Source organism: Saimiri boliviensis, chromosome 1, assembly GCF_048565385.1.
Source record: "Saimiri boliviensis isolate mSaiBol1 chromosome 1, mSaiBol1.pri, whole genome shotgun sequence".
NCBI classification, from domain to species: domain Eukaryota; kingdom Metazoa; phylum Chordata; class Mammalia; order Primates; family Cebidae; genus Saimiri; species Saimiri boliviensis.
In genome coordinates this window covers 294,459,574-294,486,258 of record NC_133449.1, presented here as the reverse complement: position 1 = coordinate 294,486,258, position 26,685 = coordinate 294,459,574, and the positions used below count along the sequence as shown (strand labels likewise).

The 26,685-nt window shown below is 39.6% G+C and overlaps 1 protein-coding gene across 1 annotated transcript in view; it reads left to right on the top strand.

Moving 5' to 3' along the window:
- Positions 1–26,685, top strand: part of ADCY2 (adenylate cyclase 2) — a 445,240-nt gene that overhangs the window by 96,946 nt on the left and 321,609 nt on the right. The window contains exon 3 of the mRNA XM_003932504.4: positions 23,057–23,218. Coding sequence (XP_003932553.2) covers positions 23,057–23,218 — 162 coding nt within the window. The remainder of the gene's footprint in view (positions 1–23,056; positions 23,219–26,685) is intronic.

Genomic DNA, 26,685 nt, shown 5'->3' with positions numbered 1-26,685 from the left:
AAGTGTGTGGAATACTTTTCATAACAGCACTATGAGATTGATATTATTAATATTCCCATTTTACATGAAAGGGTATAACAGGCCTATACAGATTAAGAAATTTGCCCCAAGTCACAGATATCTCGCACAACTATGTAAGGATTTCTTTTTTTCTGAGAATGTAAGGAAAGTTCAGCATCAGAAAGTTGAATAATATTGTTTAATATCTTTATTTATTAAAGGATAAAATTACCAGACCAATTTGATATGTGCTGAAAAATAGTTCAGATAAATCCACTCTAATTTATAAGGGAGAAACTCTTAGTAAAATAAAAAATCAAAATGAGATTTTCTTAACACTTTAGAAAATGTTTACGAAAATGCAACACTTTAGTAAAAATCACTAACTCCAAATTCTTAGAAATGTAACGTTGGAATAATGCTCATAAGATGAAGACCAAAGAAAGGTGTGTGCCCTTAACTCTGTTGGGTAACGCTGTACTTAACCAAGCTGGTTGAACAAGGAGAAAAATGAAAGTATGCAGAAAGGATAAGAAAGAATTCTCACTAATTGTGGCTATAACACATTGACCTTGATATATAATGGCTGAATAATTTTGGCCAGGTTATTTAACCTCTCTAAGCCTTAATATTTAATTTTTCAATTGAGGATATTAATACCATGTACTTTACAAATTTGTTGTTAAAATAAATTGAATAATGCATATAAGACTACTATTTTACAATAGGTGGCTGATAGTATGCCCTCCATAAATGTTAGTCATTTTTAGTATTTGCTCCTGATAAACCAGAGACTCAATTCAAAACACTAGCATTAATGGAGAGGTTAATTATGTTAGGAGTTGCTGTGTGAAACTTAAGTGCTTTCTGATATATAAGGAACAAAAAGTTAGGAAATATAATGGAGCAATAATTTTATTTACATTAACAATAATATATCTAGGAATATAGTATATGAATATATCAGCAATAACATATTTAGGAATAAACTAAGCAATATTCAGAATCCTCACTGGCATGAATCATTTTAGGTCAACTTTCTCAGATACTTAATTGACCCTTAAATATATAGACTCAGTTCCTTGTTAATTTCCCAAATACACTTGTATTATTCAGAATTTCTTGAAGAAAACTATAAAACTTTAAGAAATGCCATAAGAGAAGCTATTAATGCATCCAAAGATAAAGCACATTCCCACATATGAAGATGCAATGTTCTTCAAAAAATACCAAATTTCCCATCTTTATTCACTCAATTGAAGGCAGTCTCAACCAAAATACACATGTAAGTATGAGAAGATTAATCACATGTCAGTAACATTAATATGGAAGATACACAAACAAGAATAACCAGGTCAGTTATATAAAGCAGATCTGTAGGGAGTTATCTGAATTTTTGTGATATTAAAATGTGTAAAGGTTTTAATTAAAAGAATAAAAATGGACAGCTGGAACAGAAACAGTTTCAAGTATATATGTGTCATTTTGTAACAATGGGAAATTAATTTGAGCCTCAAAAAAAAAAGTGTTAGCTAACCATTTGGAAATAAAAACTGGAAGTTAGAGTTTCCAGTGTTGGTATTCTAGTGTCAGTAATATATAGATCAGGCAGCCTCATAATCTAAATTTTTTCACACAATCCTCTGAAAACAATGGCATCGATAAGGAAAGCAAACGAAAGCATCCAAAAGTCATTTCTAATTCATCCACAATGAGGAAAAAGAAATTAGCAAGCATTTATGTAATTTGAATGTTGGGAAATAAACTTTCATATATAAGCTACCAGCAGAGCCAGATCTGGAAACCAGGACCAAGTGGAAATTGCACAGAAGAAAAAAAATTGACTCAACTAAACAATGTTCTTGGTGAGATAATTTATTTAATTTGGCACAAGTTTCTATTATATGCATTTAACCAGTTACCAGTCTATAGATGACACTTTGAGTAATATCAGACTGAAGGATCAGATTTATCTAAGAAGAAGTGACTTGAAAAATGTAGAACAGAGGACTTAGGATGTACAGTGAATAACAGAATATAGTGAGTTCTGCAGTGTATTCATTAAGACTGGAAGCATAGGGGAAAATTTACAGTGTTTTCTAGGACACCTTCATTTTGTGAAACAAAAACCACACCAATAATAGTAAATACAATATTACCTCTTTTTAAACTTTATGAATACTCTGTAGATCTAAGAGTAAAGTAAAAGTAGAGACAAGTGTGGAAGAATAATATATGTAAATGTTATAATTTCTGAAAATATAGAGATAAACAAAAATGGGAGTAATATTGAAAAGGATATAGAGCAAATAAAACTCTCAATGCTTTTGGTAATATAAATTGGTTCAACTACTTGAAAAATTATAAATTAGCATGTATTATAGTTCAACATGTGAAAGCCTACTGCACAGCAATTTCATTCCTCAGTTTATAGTCAACATAAATATGAAAATAGATTCATCTTTATATTCAACATCAATGTGAAAATATAGTCATCAAAGATGTGTACAAGAATGTTCACAGCAGCACTATGGTAGTAGTTTAAATTAGAAAACTACCTACATGTCCACTAGCAGAAGAACAATTAAATAAAGTACACTATATTTACACAATGGGATGCTAGACAGCGATGAGAATGAAGGAACCATAATGATTATATTCAATGACATGAATGAATCTCACAAATACAACGTTGATCAGAAAAAGCATAAATGGATACATGTGATATGAGTCTATTCATATAAATTTTAAAACAGCCAAAATTAATCCACTGTGTTTGAAATCAGAGAGTGATTACTTTTGTAGGGTAGTTGCTGGAAGGAAAGGGGCACAAAGACTGGTTTCTGAAATGCTTGAGATATTTTGTTTCTAGGTCCTGATTATACAACTGTGTTCACTTTGTAAAATCCATCATCCAGTGCAGTTAGAAATTTTGTACTTTTGTACTGATGCCACACTTTAATAAAAGATTCACAACTTAGAGAAAAAGAGAAGAAAAATGCATTCTTTCATTTTTGCTTAAGTAATAAATGAGAGTCAAAGGATATAATTTAAAGCTAACAAAGCAAATAATACATACCTATTTAGGAACAGAGAACCAAAGAAGTACATATATGTGGGTGAATATATATATATAAAATATATATATATATTATATATAATATGTATAATGTATTATATATATATTATATACATTATACATATATATGTATAAAATGTTACCACTAAAAAATACAAAATATACATTCTAACTACAAATAAATATAATGAAAAAGCAAGAAAACTGCCCATATAGAGAAAAAACACAGTAAACACTATATAATATACACAGTAAAATTAAGATAAACTGCTTGGCCAAGTTGTAAACTTTCAGTAATATTGATAAATATAAATGGGCTGAATTCACTTATAAGAGAGAGAGGGAAAAAAAAACTGCAAAATAAAACTTAACTCTGTGCATTTTTACAAGAGACTCAAAGTGATCCAAGAAGGCTAACAAAGGGGAACTCTCAGTTGCCTCCTATGTTTTGTTCCTTTGACATGCCTCATTAATGTGGGATCATTTGTGTTTGTTTTAACGCACTTGCTTGCACTACAAGAGGCCCACAGTTGATCTTGTATGTTTCCTGCCCCAGTCCTAAAATCAGCCATTCCTCCAAGGAGAATCAAAGCTGGAAGTATTTGAACACCAAAATACATAAGCTAGTATTGGTTTATAATCACAAGTCCACACTGACATAAACAAGTGATTAAATAGATAAATGGACAAAATAGTCAAGTCTCCCCTGCAGAAGAATTCCAAATAATTCATGCAGATAATACTGTTTTCAAGGAAGGAGAGCAAAACTGCTCACCCCTTAAGTATGGGCTTCACTGGGTAACTTACTACCAAAGAGTAGAGTGGAAAGTGAGGCGGGGGGGAAAGGGTAGTTGACAGTGGAGAAATCTGACAAGCATTATGTCAGCCCATTAACCAAGGTCAACATCAACAGCAAAAGGTCGTGTTGACAGTATGTCCCCATGCTATGATGTGATGATGATGGCACTTGACCCAGGTTGTCTTTCTCTCTCAAACACAAAATCCCAGCAAAATCAGGAGAAAAACACCAGACAAATTTCGGTAGAGGAATATTCTACAAAATACCTTCTTAGTGTTACTCACCACTGTAAAAGTCATCAAAAATGTGGAATGTCTGAGAAATTGTCAGGACCAGGTGGAGCGTCCGGAAACATGAAGACTAAATGTAATGTAGTTATTTCCAGTAAATATTTACATATGTGTTTCTTAGCTGTGGCCACAGAAAATGATTGGGAAAACATGGCACCCTGGGGTAAGGCCACTCCACACGCCTAGTTCCTGCTTCCTAAACATTCTTCCCCTTAAAGAAAATAGGATCCTTGCAGAAGTTCTTGATTTAGTTCTGAGATGAAAAAGCATTCTTTGAAAATGATCAACACAAGCTTCGTCAACAGAGAGAACTGTGTCTCTGAAGTGGGGAAGAATTCTAAGTTCGTCGAGTGATTTAACAGTTGGAATGATGGTGCAGGATTTCTGAAAATGTCTTTATGTGGTTTTTTAAGGATGACTTTCAACATCTTTTTTTTGTTCACAAGTAACAGCTACAATTTAAATAAAAGCTTAAAAAAAAATTCTACATTATCTTCCTTCATTGGACTTCCTGCTGAGGCTGTTGACAAGAATGTTTTGTTTAGTGCTTGTTCTATTCTATGCTTCCATGTGAAGCAAGAGAAATTCAGAAGCCAAAGTGAAACCTAGCTGCTTCCCTTGGAGGTCCTAAGCACACATGCACAGCATGAACTCGGTGGGAACCCTTACATGTGCAGGAGGATTTCTAAAGATTAACAACCTTGAGGCATAAGATGATAAATTATTCAACAAAAGAAATGATTATGATATTGATGCTTTTCAATCAGAATCATGGATCTTTTTCAATGTCAACTTGTTTTTGGCATTTTTAGTTACATTTTTAAATGGGGTGATCTGGTTTGAGAAGTTTTGTTTTGATATAGAATAAAAATTCAGAAATAATTTTTAGGAAACCCAGCAGGTGAGAGACCATGAGGAGTGATAGTGACATGGGAGTAGATGTTTACTCACATCCCATCAAAAAACGAGATTTTTTCCCCCCACTAACTTCAAGTTACATTCCAAAGGAAAAGGAATGTTGCAAGGGGAAGGTGGTTGGAGATTTTGGAGAGAGAGGGCTCACTTGGCTTTGAGTTCACCTTCAGCCATGGTTGCCCTGGACGTCCAAGGGGCATCCACCAGGCAGACAGCCTGCAGGAGGAGTGGCTTCTTTGCTTCCTCCTCCTGTCCTCAGGCTGGGTCCACTCACAGGAGGGCCCACACCCTTGTCCTTTCAACACCCAGGCATCACACTAAATGATTCCTTCACCCAGACCCAGAAAGTTCCTATCCTAAGCTGGGGAAATGCTGTTCACAATCAATGGGAGACTTTTCAGCACGGCTAATACAGCTGGGAAGGAAACCCGACACAACCACGCTGTACCCTGGAGAAGGAACGAAGCTGGTGGAGGAATTGAAAGCCGCTCTCTGGTCCTGATGTGTGCTTTGTGATCACAGAGCAGAGTTTACATCCATACTTCTTCAAAAACAGCAATGATGATAAAAAAAAAAAGGGACATGATCCCTGATGAAAAACCACACACACCAAATGCGTGTGGGACTGTGCCCTCCCTCTACCTAAGCACACTATCCTATGTACTTGGCGACAGTCCCCCACATTAAGGCAGGGAGGGCAGCATTAGCAGCTGTTTCCCACCTGAGCTCCACATATGAGGCCAGGGAGCAGTAGTGCACTTTGGTCAGCCAATGATGACTGAGCCCCTCCAGTCCAGAGAGTGGAGAAGGCATCCGTCATCTCACACTGCCTTCCTCACCTTGAAACCACCTCCCTCTCCCACCGTGGCCCGGGACAGAGGGGCCGGCTTCGGGCTGCCAGCTTTCTCAGCATCACAAAAGCCCTCTTCCTGCTAATCCCTTGGCCCTGATGACTGATGGTACCAAGAGAAAGAGATGGGCTTAACCACAAAGCAAACTTAGTACGGGGGTCATTCAAATATATGTTCATTAGAGACTAGTGAATGGGATACTCGTGCTCTATGAATTCATGGTTTTACACTTCGCATAATTTGCCCATATATTTTTCTGGCAGCTCCTCTGAAGCTTTTCAGGAAAAGTGTGAATGACCCTGGTTCTAATCTAGGTTTTTCTGATATTGTGCTTGACAGAAGTAAAACCACCCAGCATCCTTGAACATCAGGAGAGCAAAATCGTTCCATGTGAAGAATCTCCAGCACCAGGCTTTTCAGACGGCGTCCCTCTCCCTAGAAAGTTCTTCCTGGGGCAGTTGTATTGATACAGTATAGATATAATATGGTAAAGCCGTTGTCCTTCTGGGTTCCTGTGGCACTGCCTGCAGATAATTTACAACTCCTGTGCCCTTGGCAGAGCTGTTTGTCTGGTACCTACCACATCCCCAGCTCCCTGAGATGGAGCCTTGTTTTTCTTTACCCACCTCATATCCAGTGTGGAGCACAGAGCTGGGCACACAGAAGGTGTTTGATAAATGTGGTTTAATGAATGAAGAAAGGAAATGATGTATGATCTCATTGGACTCCATCTTTACTCAGAGTATTTGTTCCTTGATTTCTCCTGAATTCATGTCAGGCTCATAAGTGGCTTTAATTGTTCTTAACACTCTCCTCTCAAGATTTGAGAAGTGCCTGAGAAGTATGCAGTGAATTAGGTAATAAGATACTTGACCATTCAAGTGCCTCACAACAGATGCAGAGATAAATGTTTATAAGTAGAGGTGACAGTGAGAAATCCATCACTCACATCCTACCTCTGCGTACTCTTTCGGGCGATTATTAACATATTTGAACTTTTTAAGTAAGAGAGGCTTCATCCTTACATCATGTCAGTTTAATAACTGCATGTGAGTTTTAGAGGCAAGAAACCTGCCAGCCTCTCAGGGTTTTGACCCACATGCTACCGCCTGCCGTTGTGGGGACCTGGACGAGGGGATTCGCCTTTGGATTCTGTTTCCTTATCTATTAAATAACTCATAGAACTATCACGCAGTTATGTCAGCTGTGTTGATGACTATTCACATAGAGAGGAAGAAAGCATGGCCTGCTCAGCTGTGGTGAAATTGAGATGTGTTTCATTAGTAGGGATCAGTGCCAGTGTGCATGTGGGCACTCATGCCACAGGAGCACATTGCATGGACACCTGGCTCAACCCACAGTCAAATAAAGACAAGTCTTTAACATAATTTAACCACTTTTTTTAAAAGAAGGCAGGGGTGGCATTTCTAGGAGAAATAGAATGTAGGAAAGCACAGGCTTTTTCGAGAGCAGCAGACACACCGCTCACTGTCCTGTGTCTGTCCTTTGCGGGAGTTTACAGCTGCAGAAAGCAATCAGTGAAAGGCACGTTTCACTGAGGTTTTGGCTGTGCTCTTGATGTAGGTGCGCTCTTATGTGAAGAGCTATTTCAGCTGCCCTGGCTTCTGGGATTGAGAAAAACACCTGGTGGGCTTCCAGAAACAATATCAGCCAAAGGCATTCTGACTCCTGAAGCTTCACGTTGTTCCGGGTGTGGGGTGAATGTGTGCCCGTGACGACCTCTTAAATAAAGAACCTGTTTGTGAAATGACAAGCCAAAATCCAGAAAAAAACAAAACATGAAATGGATCCAAACCCAAACCCAAATATCAAATGTTACAGAGTCTAGACTACAATATTTCTTTTGATAAAGCTGAATCTATTTCAACATGTGCCTTTTTGAAGGGATAGAATAATGAATATATGCAGAGTGTGAAATTTCCCCATTCCTCCAGTCAGCATTGGACTCTGGATCATAATGCCTATGAAGGCAGGAATTTATATATGCCTGTTAATATTTAGGTGATCGTAAGGTTGTTATCAGTTTAAAAATAAACACTGTTCAGCAAGAAGTACCATCCATGCTTTCTTTGAAATGATTTTTTTTTTTTTTTTTTGAGACAGCGTCTTGCTGTGTTGCCTGGGTTAGAGTGCGGTGGTGCTCTCTGGGTTCATTGCAGAGACAGGGTTTAACTGGGTGGCCTAGGCTGGGCTCAAAAGATCCACCTGTTTGGACTTCCCAATGTGCTGGGACTACAGGTGTGAGCCACCATGCCTGGCCAAAAATTGCAGCCTTATTATCACTGTTAAGTATACTGTGGCATTCAGAAGAGGAGAGGTGTTTTTTTGTTTGTTTAAGACAGGCTCTCACTTAGTCACCCAGGCTGGAATGGAGTACAGTGGCACCATCACAGCTCACTGCAGCCTGAACCTCCCCAGCACAAGCAATCCTCCCACCTCAGCCTCCCAAGTAACTGAGACCACAGGTGCACACAGCCACACCTTTCTGTGGCTAACTTTTTGTATTCTTTGTAGAGATTAGGTTTCATCATGTTGCCCAGGCTGGTCTCAAACTCCTAGGCTCAAGTAATCCTTCTGCCTTGGCCTCCCAAAGTGCTAGGATTACAGGTGTAAGCCACCATGCCTGACCTGAAGTGATTTTAAAGTAATGCAAAGCCTGTTAACGTGTGTAGATTTTATTGGTTTTCGTGATAGCAGTGATTGGCTCTCATTGTTTTAAAAAGCATGGTACATGCCATAAGGGTGATAAAACCTGAAACTTAATCCTGGATGTAAATAAGGCTTAAAAAGACCACGTCCTGTGCAAACCACGGAGTCCCATATTAAATGTGAGGGAACTGCTGGTGCGGTAGGCAGTGGTGTTTTCATGATGGTCAGGGAGTAGAGTTGCTCAGGAGAGGCTCCATTTGCGCGAACACATCGGGGAGAGCACAAGGATTCAGGCGACCATCCCCCTGATGGGTTGGAGCTGAGGACTGTGCAGGAAGGTGTTATGTAATTCAAGAAAGCCCCACTGAGCCAACGCAGATGCTAAAATAATTCGTGTTCATAGCTCATGGATATGCGTCCTTCCTATTGAGATTGTCCTCTTTCAGTAAGGAGAAAAGCAAACAAAGGCATTTAGAACTTGGAGGGTCTTTTTGTGGTAGGAGCCCGTTGTAAATGCACTGCTCCACTAGATGCTGATTTATGTCGTTGTTGAATACACAAGTATAAAACGGAGTCCCAAAACAATATTTGTTTTTAGATGAATAATTCACTCATTTTCTCTGCGTGAGCTTTTCTCATCTGAAGCGCTGGCCTTTCAGATTAAATAAATTTAATGTTTCAAAAGAATATGGACATGAATATTCATAAGGACCAAAACAGTGAATATAAATAAAAGCCCTTTTATATAACATTTTATTTTATTTTTTTTTATGAAGACCTTACCTTTTTTTTCACTTCTGAGATGGTATAATTCAAAGCAATTTTTCAGGGCACTGTTTCTTCTACAAAGCTTACCTGTTATTGAGGGTGTGATCACTTCTTTCCCAAATTATTTCATGCATCAATATTTTCCTTTACATAAATAGAAATAAGGTAGTATCTGCCTATGGCACAGCCTATTAGCCATGGATTCAGCCCAGCATGGTATCAAACACTCAACAAAGTGTGTAAACAGTTGAAAGAATGCCAAAAAGGGAAGCTGAAAAAAGATCATGCACCTTCAAATATATATAGCTAGTTTTTACATACAAAATATGCAGATGATTTTTAGATGTTTTTACATATAGGCCCATGATTTAAAAATTAAAAACCCTCATACATACAACACTTATGTTATTGCATACTGGACAGACAAGCAGCAAAAATTCTCTTACCCCCAGTCCTTAGTGGTAGGGTGAAACAGCTGGCATTTGAACGGAAAAAGAAAGATAAATTAAAATGAAGGCCATGGTTACCATCGCCCAAGAAAAAAACGGTTTAAGAAGATCCAAGGCACTGTGATATTTGATCCATTAATTGTTTTGATTGAATTGTCAGTGTATTCCTATTTAAGTAATTCCTAAGTCCAAGTGTATTGTTTTATAACACTAGCTACCTAAGTGCTGTCTAACTTTTTCTTTGAACATGTGGGCGCAGAATAAATCCTTGATTTAATGGCAGTGTATTGTGTAATTTGAATCTGAATACTAATGAAAGTGAAGTTAGAATAATTGCAATAGAAAGGGGTAAATATGCGATGCGTTGTCCTTGACTGATATCTACATGCCAAGTTAGTGGGAGGGGGATTTCTTCACCTGAGGAAGGGATTGTTTTCTTCTGGTGCACATCAAAAGGGAGCCAGGGAGAGATGAAAATGGTAACAGAGCCACTTTTGTAAAACTCTAAGCTAGAAAGTTATTTACTGCCTTCTGAAATAAACGATTAAAAAATTATCAAAAGGTACATTATTTTCTCCTAATTATGTAACTAGAAAAAATGAGAAGCACGCACTTTCCGATAAACATTACTTTACCTGGTTACTTCCAAGTAAACTTTCTTTCTTTGCAGTTGATGAGAAAGGCAATTTTTAAGGAAAAGGGCATCCTGCTGTTGGAACGAGGTGTTTTTGCTAGGGCAGATAGATTCTCAAGGTTATTTGTGTTTTGAACAACATGAATACCCCATGTACTGAGTGAGCTTACCTCACGGTGTCCCATTAACCGCAGGGATTATGTAGGAATAACATTCCCCTTCAGCAGAAGACCATGACTTCTTTTTACATTGCCTTGTGAATTTGGGTGACTACTTAACCCCTCAGTACCTTGTTTTTCCCAATTGTAAAATTAAAAAAAAAAAACAAAAAACAAAAAAACTTGCCAATAAAGCTTGGTTCTAAAATATTTTCAGGTAGATAAAAGATTAATTTTAAGCTGGACAATGTTCTTTCTATATATTGAGAGATATTTGTCTAATGTTTCACTTTGTCTCAGTTCTTCTGACATTTCTAAAGAGTTTATCATACAATTCAAAGAGCTTGGGAAGCCTGCACTTGCTGGTAAATGGGTATCTGAGATGCTTTGTTTACCAATTATTTTTCCAGTGGGTTTACATTTTGCCTGAGTCCTTCTTTGCCAGTCACCAGTATAATTACTAATTTTCAGGTTGGTGTTACAGTAGCACCTTACTTCTAACAAAAGTGGTTGTATTAGTTAGGTTTCTGCTCTGATAAATAATGCTGAATAGTAAGCCCCAAATCTCAGTGGCTATAGCAATATAATTTATTTCCTATTTCACACTCATTAGTCTTCAGGTTGGCTGAGTTTGTCTGGTTTCTGTTCTCCTTCTGCCCAAACTCATGGGGAAGGATGAACTCCAGGATTTGGTTTGGGTCCAGCTATGCTCCGTGTGTCTTTAATCCAGCACTCAGTTGAAGAGATGCGACTTTCTGGACCATAACTGTCTCAATGTGGAAAGTCAGAGCTCCAAGATGGCTGGCAAAACTAGGGATTGAGGCCTGGAAAGCCTCAGTTCTGAACCGGCAAGGTGTCACTGCCACCTGTATTCTATCACTCAGTGTGAGTCACACAGCCAGGTCCACGCTCAGGTGGGTGGGGAGCACACTCCACCTGCCAGATTCCAGGGCCAGACGAGGAAGGAGAAAGAACGGTGGGCAATCAGGCATTCCACCACACATTCCACATTAGGAAACCGAGGGAAATGCAAGGAAGGAAGGAGCTATTGTGTTTTCATCCTCATGTTAGCCAAGAGAACTCCCTCCAAAAGAAGTCTTTCACAATCTGAATAGGTACTGAGGGACACAGGAGTACTATGTGGGAAGGGTGCACTATTATTCCAGGCCCAAGGAACAGAGTTTGCTTTTTCCATGAAAATGGAGATGATAGCCCACATTCAGTCTTGTTAATTTTTAGTAGAAAGTTTGCAGACTTTAACTAAACAAATTAGACTTTCAGAGAAATGCTGAAGTTATGTTTCTATCAAGGAAAAAAAGCAGGTGTGAGAAATAAATGAACAGGTTTGGAAATAGGGCTTCACTCTGGCAGACTTCAGAGATCTTAAGAGCAGGGACCTTGTGTTATCAATAACAGCTAGGAAAATGCCTGTATATTGCAGAGTTAAAACCAGTACTGGTGAATACATGAGTGGCAAATGGAGAGGGAAGATGACACATATAGGTGTATAGATATTCACAGCAAAAGAAGGAATCAAGACTAAGAGGAGGAGAGGAGAAATGTAGCCAGAATCCACAGCCACCGTCCCTCTGTCCAGTGTAGAGGCTGAGGGTTCAGAACAGGTGAAGAGCTGGAGAAGACAGCCAGCTGTCTGCATTCCCTCATCCATTTAAAAAAAAAAAATTATATCCTACTATTCTTCTTCTCAGGCTTTTTAAAATGTATGACATACCTCCTACCTATTTTAAATTTAAAAAGGCACAGTGAAAGTTATTGTTTTACCTCTGATTCTATCATCAATCCCTCTAACTCTGAATAACGTTTTCAGAAGAATGAAAGCTACCCAGTGATTCATGATTTCATTATGACTCTTTTGAAGCCCTGGCTTTCCATCAAAGAACATGATATGTATTCTTTTGCTTAATAATATAACATTTAAGGAAATATTTTCACATTCTATAGAGTTGATATTCTAAGCCCCAGGTAACTATGGGAAAGATAAAATCTATTATATAATCTAGTCATCAACATGTTCCTGAGCTTTTATCTTGAATTATGATCATAAAAGATTTTATTGAATAGGATAAAGTTAATTTCCAAGAATTTCCAAGTATGGTTTTCACAGTAAGAAAGACGGCATTCTGCTGAAAATGGTCAGATGTTGAATAAGAGATATTATTTGGTGACACAAATGGACAGTTTGGTTACCTTTTCTGAAACAAGAGTTCTCCATCAGTAAAACAGAAGCAGCAGAATACGGTAATGACGACACAGAGAAGGTCTGAAAAAGGCCAGAGTCTCATGTCCTCTGTAATTGTTGGTGTGGTCCTTTTTCTGATTAAGTCGAAATGAAATTTAAAGGTTATATATATATTGTTCCAATGGTTTTTATTTTTAAATCAAATTGGAGGTGTCAAGAAATAGAAACTAGTAACCAAGTCAAAAGATGCATAATTATTCTTCCTAGTCCACTGATTCATTGATTTAGTCAACATTTATTTAGCACAAGACTGAATAGAACTGCAAGGCAGAGCTGAATGCATTATCCTTGTCCTATTTATCTGGTTGGCATATTGGAAACTTCCCTGCAGTGATTGTCACTATAGCAAGAGTGACTCTGGTCACAGGACTCGCAACCCTTTGGAGCAGTGTGGGTCACAGGCACAGCACCTGGGAAGCGGGGTTAGCACAAAGTCTGATTCAGTCAATTTAGGGTGGGGTCCAAGAAAGTATGTTCCTAACAAGCTCCCAGGTGCAGCTAGGTGCAGGACCAAGCACCATACTTGGTGTTGCAAAGTTCTTGAGCTTCACAAAATCAAATAGGATGCAGGGTCATTGTTATTCCAGGAAAGCATAGGAAGTGCTGGTACCTCCCACTCTCTCAATGAACTGGGGAGAAAAGTGCAGATGGTGCATCTCTCCAGGTAAAAGTCATGGGACCCAGGTTTACAAGTGTAGAGAATATACAGTGGACACAAAGGAGTTGATTTAATTTTCACTACTTATTCTAAGGTGGTTTTACTTATAGCGCATGTGGGCCTTCTAGTGAAGAATATGATATGAAGAGTTATGATACTCTGCTTTGTTACTAGAGAGGTTAAGATGAGCAGGGATAAAATGACTGCCATAGAGGTGCTGCCTGAGGCACTACGGAATTAATGCATGTGCGCAGCACCCGACACGTGCCCTGGACTTCCACACCACTGAGAATGTGCCTCTGGTCAGTCAGCCTCCTTGAGGCTTCCTTGATCATAACTTTCAAGTGTTATTACACCTGAAGTGTTTCCTTCTTTCTTTCAGCAAATCTTTGTTGAGTTTTTTTAGGTGCTGGGTAGAATTCACAAAGGCAGGGACCCATCCCAACAGCGTCCTTGTCGCATAGAGCCTGCATATGTATGGGGAAAGACAGAAGATAAAAAGTTTCAAAAATATCAAAAAAAAATTTAAATGTAAAAATAAACATTCTATTTGCAATAATGATATAAAGAATGATTATCTCAGTAGTGTGGTTACTGAGAAAGAAAATGGGGGATATTTGAACTAGAGAGATCAGGGGGATTCTTTCTGGGGAGGTGACAACTGAGTGCTAAGGCTTGAATGACAAGAAACAGCAAGCCAAGGAAAGATTTGGGGAAAAACTTTGGGGCAGAAAAACACCCAGTGCAAAGGTGTTGAGGTTGCTCAGGGAGCAACAGGAGGGCTGGTGTGGAGGGAGCATGAATGTGGTGGTGATGGGAGTTGGCAGGATACGAGACTGGAGATAACACTAGGACTAGATCATCACAGACCCTTATTGGCATTATGAGGACTTTTAATTTATCCTAAGTGTTACAGAAAATCGTTGGAGGGGCCAGGCATGGTGGCTCATACCTGTAATCCCAGCACTTTGGGAGGCTGAGGTGGGTGGATCACTTGACACCAGGAGTTTAAGACTAGCGTGGACAACATGGTGAAACCCTGTCTCTACTAAACACAAATATTAGCCAGGCATGGTGGCACACACCTGTAATCACAGCTATTTGGGAGGCTGAGGCAGGAGAATCACTTGAACCTGGGAAGTGGAGGTTGTAGTGAAGCCAGATTGCACCAATGTACTCCAGCCTGGGTGACAGAGCAAGACTTTGTCTGAAAAAATAAAAAAGAAAAAAAAAAAGAAAATCATTGAAGGGCTATAAACAGAGAAGGATTAATGTTATCAGATTTAACTTTTTAACATATTGCTTTGACTTCTGTGTGGAAAATTCACTCTAGGGAACACTGGTAAGAGAAGTTATTTGGATGCCGTTGTAGGAATCCAGGGATGATCATGTGATTTGGATGATGTTGTAGTCACAGGCAGGAGGGAATAATTGGGTTCTGAATGTTTTTGTAGGGATGGAAAGAATGAGGAAGAGAAAATTATTGTATTAAGAATAGTTCCTAGGTTTGGAGACTAGGGTTTTTATTAAAAGACACAGGAGAGAGTATAAGCAGGACAGAGACTTGTTGGAGTTGGGGTTTAAAAATCTCCCTGTGAAAATTGCATCCACATACTCCAGGCCTGTTTTGATCACATAGAGTCTCTGTGTCATGTCTTCCTGTAAATAATATTAAGAAATTTGGCTATAAGGTCCGTGTAATCCACTGTGGTATATGAACATGAGAATAAGAGTAAGATCTTAGAGCTGAGCCGGTGGAGCTCAGCCTGCAGCCCCATGTGAAATTTCGTGAAGCCTGGGGAAGCCAGAGTGATGGAAAAGGGAATGGAATCTAAGAGACCTGTAGAAGCATCTGGAAGCATTGAGGCCTAAACTGTTGCTGAATCCTGGGCCAGAGATCCAGACCTCTGTAGAAGAGATGAGAAGATATCAGACTGGAGACACAAGAGACCTTTTTTCTTGATTTTATACTTGTGGGTCAGCCTGGGTCTTTGACATGGGAAGAGGTGGTTTCTCAACTGAACCAGAGCTGGGATGGGCTGGAATTTCAGGGGGAAGACTATATGGAAAATACATGTATACACACACACACACACACACACACACACACACACACACACACACACATACTTGGATCTGGGGAGAGAGGAGAAGGGAAAATAAGTTAAACCTGAGAAGCAGGATAATCATAAAGAGATACTCGAAGAATCTCTAACACTGATCGTTTAGCATGGGACATGGAGATGGATTAGGGTCCCCGAATTAAATAGAAGACACCTTTACATAGTTTGTTATATTTGTATACCAATGTATTCGTGACTCACAGTAATCCTTATGTGAAGTATGATCAAGGAACAAGAAAATAATTATCTAGGTAAAAACATATTTGTTACTTCGCAGATTTTGTTGTCGAAAATGTTAAAGTACATTTCCACCATACAGCTTTATAGCTATGTTTTCAGAAAGTTTAAAAAAAATGTTCCTAATTAGTAAAAGGTATCAAAGTCATCAATATTCTCAAACTCATTAATTCTTTGAGAGATAGATGACGTCCAATGACAAAACTTTAATTTAGAACTTACCATTAAGAATGCTCAATTAGATTAATATGTTCAAGATATCAATCTTTCCTTGGACAATTTTTACTAAATTTTGGCATTTCTAGTTGTATTCTGCAACAACAATGAGATACAATGTGTAAGAATTATACCCTGGTATTATTGTTGGAAGGTATAATGCCTATGATTTTTGGTAAAATCCGTGTCTTTGAAAATTAAGTTACTACTACTGTAAACACTATGGTATTTCTAATTTCTTAGATTTTTTGGAGAGAAAAATTATTTGAGTTGCTCTGCTTTTTGCTATAAAATGCATTATGCTCACTGAGATGTTATTTCCTTTGATGTTACTAGCATAACAAAAATAGGAAATATTTCTCTGATGGTGTGTTCTCCACAGAACCACCGTGCTTTCATAGTTAATCCTGATTAGCTTGCCGATCTGCTTCCTTATGCATTCCAGAGGAGAATGCAACAAATGGCAATACTCCATTCATATAATAGAGTTGAGAGTCATTTGAAAGAGCAAACCAGAAGCTTCATCTTTAAAGCTATGATTGGCATGTTCGAGAACATTGTTGCTTGTTATTGCACTCTGAAATACTGAACCGCACTGTGAAAGATCAGTGTCCTTGAAGCAGAGACAGAGTGGTACCTTGACAGACCTGATGTGTGTATAATCAAGTTAGGACCGATCCATGAGCCTGTTCTACCTTTCCCTAAACTGTACCTCAACTGTTCTCCATTTTCACAGTAGTTTTATATCCGAAAAGTAAAAAAAGAATATTCCTATCAAATTAATTTGGATTTATAAATTATAAGTAACCTTGATATTTTAGACACTTGCCTTAAATCTCTGACTCAGGAATGGAACATGGAATGTGAAGTGGGCAGAAAATATTTGAGATCTAAACCCCAGTTTGATTATAGCATAAACCTCGTGTTAGGGGTTGAATTATGTTCTACAAGAAAGATATATTGAAGTGCTAACCTGAAGTGCTTGTGAATGGTACCTTATTTGAAAATAGGGTCTTTGCAGATGTCATCAAGTTAAGATGAGGTCATACTGGATTGATAGTCAGTCCCAAATCCGATGACGGAGGGAAATTTGGAAAGAGATACACGGAGAAGAGAACGCCGTGTGAAGGCACAGACACTTGGACAAGGCCATGTAAGATGGCTGTGGAGACTGCAGTAATCCATCTACTAGCCAGAAGTTGCTCAGGATTCCTAGGTGCTACCAGAATCTGCAGTAGGTTCTTTCTCAGAACCTCCAGGACGAACCAACCCTACTGACACCTTGATTTTAAATTTTTAGCCTCCCAACTGTGAGAGAAAAAGTTTTTGTTGTTCAAAGCTACCTACTTTGTGGTAATTTGTTACAGTAGCCTCAAGAAGCTAATGCTCTTGAACACATGATCTGAAGAAGCCATGAAATCTTCGGAGCAGCTCTTCTGCCAAGTCCTGTGCTTTCTGCAGCCTGCCTTTGAAGACATGGATTAAATGTCCCTTCCACTCCACCACTGTGCAACTGCACAATTCTGACACTGTATTCAAAAAAATTCAGCTCCGAGTCTCATTAGCACAAGGAGCTCTTACTGCACCCTCACCCTGGGGGTTATATCTGCCCTTCAGAAAGAAGATGAGCTTGAGCTTGGCTCTGCAAAGAGCTTTCTTTGTGAAAAAGTGGTGACAGTGTTCATGTTGTCCTTGCCTAGTGAGTTTTCATTGTATCAAACTCTTCAAAAGTGTCCTTTTTGGAAGAGCTTACATTTTGGGGAAGGCAGGAACAGATGTGCTGAGTCAAGAGATTGGAGTGGGGGATTTGCAAGGGTCCAGCTTCTCTGGGCTGAGAACAGGGTCTGCCTGAACTGAGACTGCTCTTGATTTGACTCACGATCTGCTGTTGCCTGCCACAGGCATCTGACAAATGTCTGTTCAGTTGAGTGTTTCAGTGTAATTGATCTACTAAATAGAGAAATGATCATTTGAAAATTAACATGTCTATAGCTAATGGCAAGTCCAGTTGGACCAAGAAGGATGTTGGAATGTTTTTAGAGATGCACTTGGTGAATAGATGCTAATAAGGCACTTATGGCTTGGGTCATATTAGGATGTATAATAGTTTTTTCTGCAGACAGCAAATATTCATGAAGCGTCTACCATATGTGAGGTACTGTCCTGGGCATTGGGGTCTTGGCTATGAGTGAATCAAGTTCCCGGTTTTGTGCTTACCATGTCAGGGGAGAAAATTAACAAATAAATGGGACTATAAATGCTCTGAATAAGTAAAGCCAATGAAGAAGACTAGACAGTGCAGGTGGAGGCAGGGGAGGATTTTCCATGTAGTGCAGGTGGTCTGGGGTAAGCTACAAAGGATTTTAATCCAAGAAAGAAACACGTTAGACTTGTGCATTCAGAATCATGAATCTGGCAATATAATGCTAGCTGATTTAGAGAAACGAACAAGGAAGAACTGAAGGGGTGTTACTGCAGCAGTTAGACAAGGGTGCCCATCCTGCCAGGAGGGAGAGCATTGGTGGGGAAACAGAGTCAATGATGGTGCACCCACTGCCATGGAATGTTTTGCAGTTAGTAAAAAGTAAATAAGATGTTTGTGATTATAGACCAAGAAAGATGCCCATGATATATAGTCAACTGAAAAAAATGCAAATTGCAGAGTATTATATATAAAAGCATCCAATTTTTTATAAATATGACATCAATAAGACCTCCCATGAGTGTGTGTGTGTTTCTATAACCTTGGTATCAGTCAGGACCAGCTGAACTGTGCTTAGGATTTCAGGGCTTAATATCACAAAGGTTTGTCAACCACTCACATGAACATAAGTGTGTGCAGGTCAGCTGAGAAACTGTACTGCTCATGTGGGGACCCAGCCTGGGAGAAGCTTCAGCTCCATGTTTCCATGGTTGCCAGGGACGGAAGAGGACATGGCCACTTGTGCATGAGCTTTTAAAGTTTCCACTAGCCCCTCACCCAACTGAAATGACAATGGTGAAATGCAATTATACTACATGCCCAGAAGGAAGAAAGCAACAATTATTAGTAAAGAGTCCTGACGGCTACCCAAGGTTTGGAGAAAGGCACGGAGTGGACATGAAGGAGGAAGGGTGCACACTCTGTTTCCCTTGTTTGGCAGCAGGACAGAGGGAAAGAGTATAGAATCGTATTTCCTAACAAACAGAAATGCCAGGAACCAGCTCAGTGAGATTGGAACGTAAAGAAGCAGACAGACAGAGACAATCTATGGTCTGGAATCTTAAAATGAGAAGACCCTGTTTTTGAATGTGGGTGTGAGGAGAGAATTTTGAAAGGTGACTTTCAAGGACTCGCACCTGGGTTATTGGAGACAGAGACGTCATGGGCAGAGTTATCCTACAAGAGAAACAGGTTTAAGAACGTAAAGAAGCTCTTGGTTGATTTGAAACTTGTGGAGCTTGAGATGCATGTAGAAGATGTGTAAGAAGATAGGCATGTCTTGCAAAAGGCAACTGCAGAGCTGGAGTTAAGAGACAGACTTGAAGCTGTTTTATTGGAATGAGTACTGATGCTTCAGCTATTGTGCAAACTTGGGGTTTCTGTGCAGGATCACAGGAATCAGAGCCACGGTTCCTCCCTCTTTAGCCTCTGAACAGAGGACATCTAAGGGGACTCTCAGCCATGGAAATGTCCCCATGGTAACATGGAAACCCAAGAGATAGCATTCGACTTTCTGGAAATTTTTACCCACACTTTCTTTACATGTGCCAAATCCATTTTAGTTTTACATATGGCCCTATTTGAAGTTGCATTGGAAAGCAGGCTTAAAAAAATAAGAAGTCCTTGGGATTAATAAAGAGTGAAGAACATTCTCCCCGTGGGACTTGAAATTGCAGATGACTTTCTTCCTCCCTGTCCCGCCTGCTGAACGCTCCCCAAGCACCACTAGCCCAACTCCTGAAATGCCACCACGGAAACCTCTGCCTTGATTTAATGCACAGTTGACCCTTGAAAATTAAGTTTGCCATCTCATAATGAATACCAAACAGGGGCTTCCGTATTCAGAAAACTGGAGATCTATTTTCCATTTGGTTATTGTGGATAAGCCTTCCACAGACTTCCATTTCAAGACTCAAAATGTTTGTAGAAGTATATTTTAATGGAGATGGCATTAGAATTTTAAAATTATCTGAAATTAAGCCACTCAAAAGTTATGATAATTTTAAAGCATTGTTAAAGGTTTTGCATTAGAAGAAAATATGTAATCATAAAAGAGAGGCTTTCTTTTGTAGTTGTCAATTCTGGTACCTAAATTTATTCATTTAATATCTGTTATGGGATATACAATTTTACATAAATGTTATGTGTAGAAAAAACAATGTCTTCATTAAACAGATTTTCTGTGTATTGAGAGGGCAATACAGAGACTCCAAAATAAATTCCATTTGCTCAATGAGCCATAAGTGTACAACAATTGATTTTCCCATGCCTAAAGAAACCTTTCTCAGCGGTTCTCAGCCAGATTCTCTGGAGACCTCGGAAGGGATCTTCACAGCGAGCACCCAGTGAGTGCTGGTGCTAGCTATAAGTGGTTTTGGAAGATGACTTGGGGGCTAGAACTCCTTCTGCGTGTTCCTTTCTTGGGAAGCTGAAGTGAGGGAGGTGCCCCAGCCTGCCTGTGTAGATAGAGCATCGCTTACTACAAGTCCCTCCAAACGCATCCCTGATGTCTTTGCATTTTTATACACAAGTGATCTAAGACAATAGTTTTGTCTTGGTTTCACATCCCAAATATGGAATGGAACAAGTGGAATGCATATGATTCTAAATAATAATGCTTTGCTGAAAAAACCTTCAGAGTCTTTATTTTTAAAGAGGTGAAAGAAAAAATATTTACCAGAAAAAAAAATATTGCTATGGCAATGTGTTCCCCCACAGTTTTTGGCCTGAGGGCCCTTTTAAATATAGATTGAATGGGAGGAGACGGGGGCATGAAGCAGATGGTCCATGCCCAATCTGGGCTTCCCGATGAGGATTCCGGGTCATTTTTCCCACTCACAGTGGGTTTCTCCTTGGCCGTCATCCCGAGACGGCTGGACTCACAAGAATTAGAGAAGGTGGTTCAGAGTCCACCCCGTCATCTCCTCACAGTGAGGCCTGGTGCCATTCTCTCCAGATGCAGACTGTGAGATGACAGCAGTGTGCATGACCATCTCTTCTGCTGGCCCCGGAGAGCCTGGGCTCTGTCCTGCACCCTCCACCTCCAGAACCTATCTGCATCTGCAGGAGCTTCACACAGGCTTGCAGAATGAATGTTCAGGTCAGATTACCTGAACTAGCATTCATTCAGCAAGCTTGCTGCAAAAAGTTTGGAGTGCCAAATCAGAGTGCCTTTTCAGTACCGTATTTATTTTTAGGCTATGTCTCCTTAATCTCTCCTGTGCTCTTTTGTGCATGACAATTACGCAAATACAGCTGATCAGACACCACCCTGGAATAGTGAAGTGGTGACAGATGGTTCTTTTCAGGTTGTAATACGTGGTGCAGGTTCCCAGGAGGGAAGAAGCCTGGTGTTCTCCCAGGCTTCCCTCTCTTTAATCCGTTGGGAGCCCAGCCCATTGCCCACATGTTTCTCAGGAGCTCACATCCAGACTCCATACCAGAAGTGCTGGAGTGACTGCACCATGTCCTTTCAGCTGTGCAGTACTTGAGCATCCCCTTCAGGTGACAGGTCACACTGTGAAAGTGGGGCACACTCCCTTAGCTTCCCTTCTGCTTGGAGTCAAGAGCTGCCTGCGAAGCTGGCCACATGCCCCTCCCCATCCCCATTTCCCTGATCTCAGTCCCTTCCAACTGATGGTTCACCTTTCATCCTTTTTGATGTTCTTTCTGTCTCTGCTTGTTTGTAATAAGAATGATCTATTTTATTACCTACTAAATCATTTACTTTTTCATGCCAAACGTTTCTCTGAGAGGTTTCATGTAGATTACTTTGATGGAGCTGGAATTCACACAACATAAATTACCCAATTTAAAGTGATATTCTCAATGTCGTGCAACCAACACCTCATCTAGTTTCAGAGAATTTTTCATCATCTGCACCTAGTCAGCAGCTACTCTCCATTCCCTGCCCAGTCCCCGCCCCCCAGAGCCTGGAAACATCTGAAGTACTTTTCACCTCTATGGGTTCACTTATTCTGGCTATTTCATGTAAATGGAATCATATACTAGGAGGTGTTTTGCCCATATTTTGTTCACTTAGCATGTTTTTGAGGTTTCTCTGCATGGTAGCATGCATTGGCATTTTATTCCATGTTAAGGCTGAATAATATTCGGATGTTTATTCACCCTGTGATGGTTTCTGTTTCCACCTTGGGTTACTTGGAAAACGCTGTTATGAAATGGGCATACATGTGTCTGTTTGAGTGCCTGTTTTCAATTCTTTTGGGGATATACACAAGAGTAAAACTGCTGTGTGTTTAACTGCTTGAGGAATTGCCACACTGAGTTCCACAGCAGCTAAACCATCCGCAGGCTGGTTTATTTTGTTCGTTACATACCCGTGCCCTCGGCATCTGCTTTCCCCTGATGACGCCTGTCCCTCCTCCATGGGTCCCCTTTTGCAGCTAGGAAGACCACTTCAAGAACCCTCTACGCATGTTCTAAAGCACAGATACAAAACCCTGATAGTTTAGGATCAGCTTTGCATCCATACTCATGCAATGGTTTGGATACCAATGTGAAGTCCCAAAATTTTGAAAAGAAACTTTTCTCCATCACCATGATTAGTCTGATATTGTAATCCAGTGAATTTACTTGCATAGACTACCCTATTTTGTTCACAGATTATTTCTTAAATGAGCATTTCTCATGCTGTTCTATGCAGCCTTTAATGGGATGGAAACTGGAGGCTCCTAGAAACCAGAATATTTGGTGACTCTCAATATTCTTCTTTCCTTCCCTCAGGTATCGTTCTTCCTCTTCATCATCTTCGTGGTGTACACCATGCTGCCCTTCAACATGCGAGATGCCATCATTGCCAGTGTCCTCACCTCCTCCTCCCACACCATCGTGCTTAGCGTCTGCCTGTCTGCGACGCCGGGGGCCAAGGAGCACCTGGTCTGGCAGGTGGGTGACCCTCTACATTCGCGGAGAACGACTGTCCACATCCTGCCAGGGGGTGAGGCAGGTGCTGTGGGCCCATTCAGGGTGTGTCTGTAGTGTGATACTGGCGGCTGCTCCCTTTCTGCCCCTTGAGGCTTACCCCCAATGACACCGAGGAAACAGCCCACTGCCATTGGTGGGATCCACAGTCACTTAGCAATTAGCAACCGTGAAAGTAATGTTAGCAGGAAAGTTGGATGTGACAATTCTGTTTTGCCAATTGCTGAAAGGTGGTGTGATTTTGATGAACAAAAGGTGTTCTTGTTATACGTTATAATTCAGCACTCATTTTTATAGTGAAATAACTTTTATGATTAATTTCATGGTTTGTTCCCACCTCTCTCTACCTTCATATTCAAAACCCTCTCTTTACAATGATAAAAAATTTCTTCATTTTAAAATGTTCTAGCAGGTCTATGAGCATTCGAAAATAAAATAGTTCTTTAAAATGCTGCAACAGCAAATTATGCCTTACTAATAAATGGCATTTCAAAGAAGTCATTCTGTTTAATTAGTTAACAAGCTTTTTAAAAGCTGTCTGATTTCTAGTTATGTACACATATAAACACAAGGGTCGGTGATCTGGAGCAATTCCTAACATTCTCTGTTTTGCCTATTAAAAACATTTTAATTTGCTCTGTGGGGATCAACTGCAGCAAACGTAGCTGTGGCATAAAATGCAGTCGGGCTGAGAAAATTGCAATCGTGACAGCGCCATGCCATTCTAAAGGGACTTTCGACATGGGTCACCTCAGCCCTGCTGGGTCTGAGAAACCAGTTTTTTGTTCACTTGCTGTGCTATTTCATTTGGAAACTTGAGGTGGAAGTGGAGGCTTACTCTTGGGTCTGTAGTAGTCTCTGTTAGTTGGAAAGCTTCCTGGGGATCCCTTTTCTCAATACATATCTCCTACTGCTTGTAACATCACATTCATTAAGAGTAGCCGGGAAAACCTGCATTCATTAAGCATTGTTTGTCCATACTGAGTGTAAAGGCACTGGCCTCTAATTTTACACAGCAGGCTAGAGTTTCACCCTGGCTCATTTGGCTATTACTAAAAAGTGCCCACTCCCAGGAAGAGAAGGAAGGCCATATGATTCCTCTCTATTGCCTTTGACCCATGCTAGTAACCTGTACCACCTGAGATGCAGAGGCCAGCCAGTAACTAATCAAATGAGAGAATGAAGGTGGGTGTTTTATGTTTATTTTAAAATATGTAAATGATTAATAAAGTTGGTATGAATTCAAGGTATAAAACATTATGATTTGCTATATGTATACATTGTGTAATGGTTGTCACATTCAAATTAGTGAACACATCCATCGCCACACACGCTGTACATTACATCCCCAGGACTTGCTCATCCTCTCACAGAAAGCGTGCATCCTTTGACCAGCTTTTCCCCATTCCCCCCAACCCCTAGCCCCTGGAAACCAACCTTCTACTCAAAAGAACAATCCAGTCATGCCTGGGAAGAAGTACAAGACACACTCCTGTGTATATAATCTCTACCCTAGCCCTCACTTCCTGTTTCTGTACTTCAGAGCCTCTCCTGAGGATATCTGTGGGGCATTTCTCCTTTCTCCTGTAAATTCCACTCTTCCGTTTTCTCATTTATTTGAACTGTTAAGCTCAACATTACGTATTCACATAGGGGTTACGGTGGTGGGCTTATTTTTTTTGCAGGAGAATGAGAAAACAATTTGCTCAGCCCCTTTACATTCTGAAAATAACTGTGTAAACTCCCCTTTCACATGAGCAGTGAGACACTCAAACATGTCATGGCTCACAGCACCTTCGCTGTTTAGGGTACCCTGGGACACATCCCTTGAACACTTTGCACTTATATTTTCTGCCCCTTCATGAATAAATGAAGTGTCTGCTGGTACAGATGTAATAGGACACACAATATTTCAGAAGAAGAGGTTTTAGTACCTGTCCGTAAGAATCAAATAGGGTTAAAAAAAAAAAAAAAGGGAAACCAAGGTCTACATGAAGAGCTTTATGTATTGTAGGTCATTGAATACTGTATTCTTTATTGAGTTGTTTTTTTAAAGCATTTTTTATTTCCCTGCCTTGGTTAAAAAAAATGGGAAATACGGAATCTTAAATTTTTATTTACTCAATTTCAAAAACTGACAAAGAAAAATACACCTTATCAGCAAACAGCCAGAAATGGGATAATTCTAGAATTGCTCAAAGAATAAAAATGCTTCACTCCATAATATTTTATAAAGGAATAAGACCCAAGAGAACAGAATAAGATGAAGTCCATTTCCCATTTTTTTCAGAAAGAGTTTCACAGTAACTCCAAGAGCTGGGAAAGGTGGAACATGTGAACAGATTTTAAATGGCAGATTTGTAGGTAAACATCACAGTAATGAAGAAAGGAGCTTTCAGTACCCTTTGCCATTGTTGGAAATATAATCTAAAAATACCACTAGTTTGAGGTTCTAGAAAAACACTTTATTGAATTCTTTTTACACATGGTGTATATAAATTAGAATTTTACAAATTCGGTGGTTGTATTGCTGTAGTGTAATTGTTTAATGCAATGGTACGTAAAATAAAGGATACTGGCCTCATATGAAGAAAGAGGTTGCCCACAAATGATAGACAACATCACCCTGCCTTCGAAGCCATTAAAGGAGGGTGCATTTTGTTCAGTACAGATCCATATTAAGAAGTTATTGTTTCATTTTATTCCTTTGAATATTGGCAATCCACGGATAGCACGTAGAGCCTATCTGTTAATCAAAATGTCCCCTTAAGACAAATCCATATACTCCTTCCCTACTGTGTAAGAGAGTTCATTGTCTTCAGGAAATTCATTTTCCCAGCATTTCCCTTGAAGTAAGGCATTCTCAGGCTATGATATATTGCCTTATTAAAGAAATTTAGTTAATAACTGAAAATTATGGATGGTATTCCTTAATTTTCAACCCGAGGTGTAATCACTAATATACTTTGTAACTTTTATTTTGAAACAATAACAGACTTACCAATAAGTTGTAAATAGAGTACACAGAATTATTTTTTCTAAACCATTTAAAGATAAGTTGGCAATCTGATACCCCATCACTCCAATGCTTTAGTGTGTATTTCCAATGGTACCATTCTCCTACGTAACCACAGGACACCTGCCAACACCAGGAAGTCCACATTGCTCTGTGACTGCCATATGATGCCCAGACCCCATTCAAGTTCCTCTAGCTTTTGCAATAATGTTTTTCATCAAAAAAGGACCCAGCTCAGAAGCATGGCATGACACACGGCAATGTGTTCCCCCATCTCTTTGGTCTTCTACAGGATGAACAATCCACTTGTGGTTCTTTGGCCCTATGGTCCTAATACTTTTAAAGATGGAAGGACCATTATTTTGTAATATGTCTTTCAACTTGAGTTGAGTTGATGCTTCCTCATGAATAGATT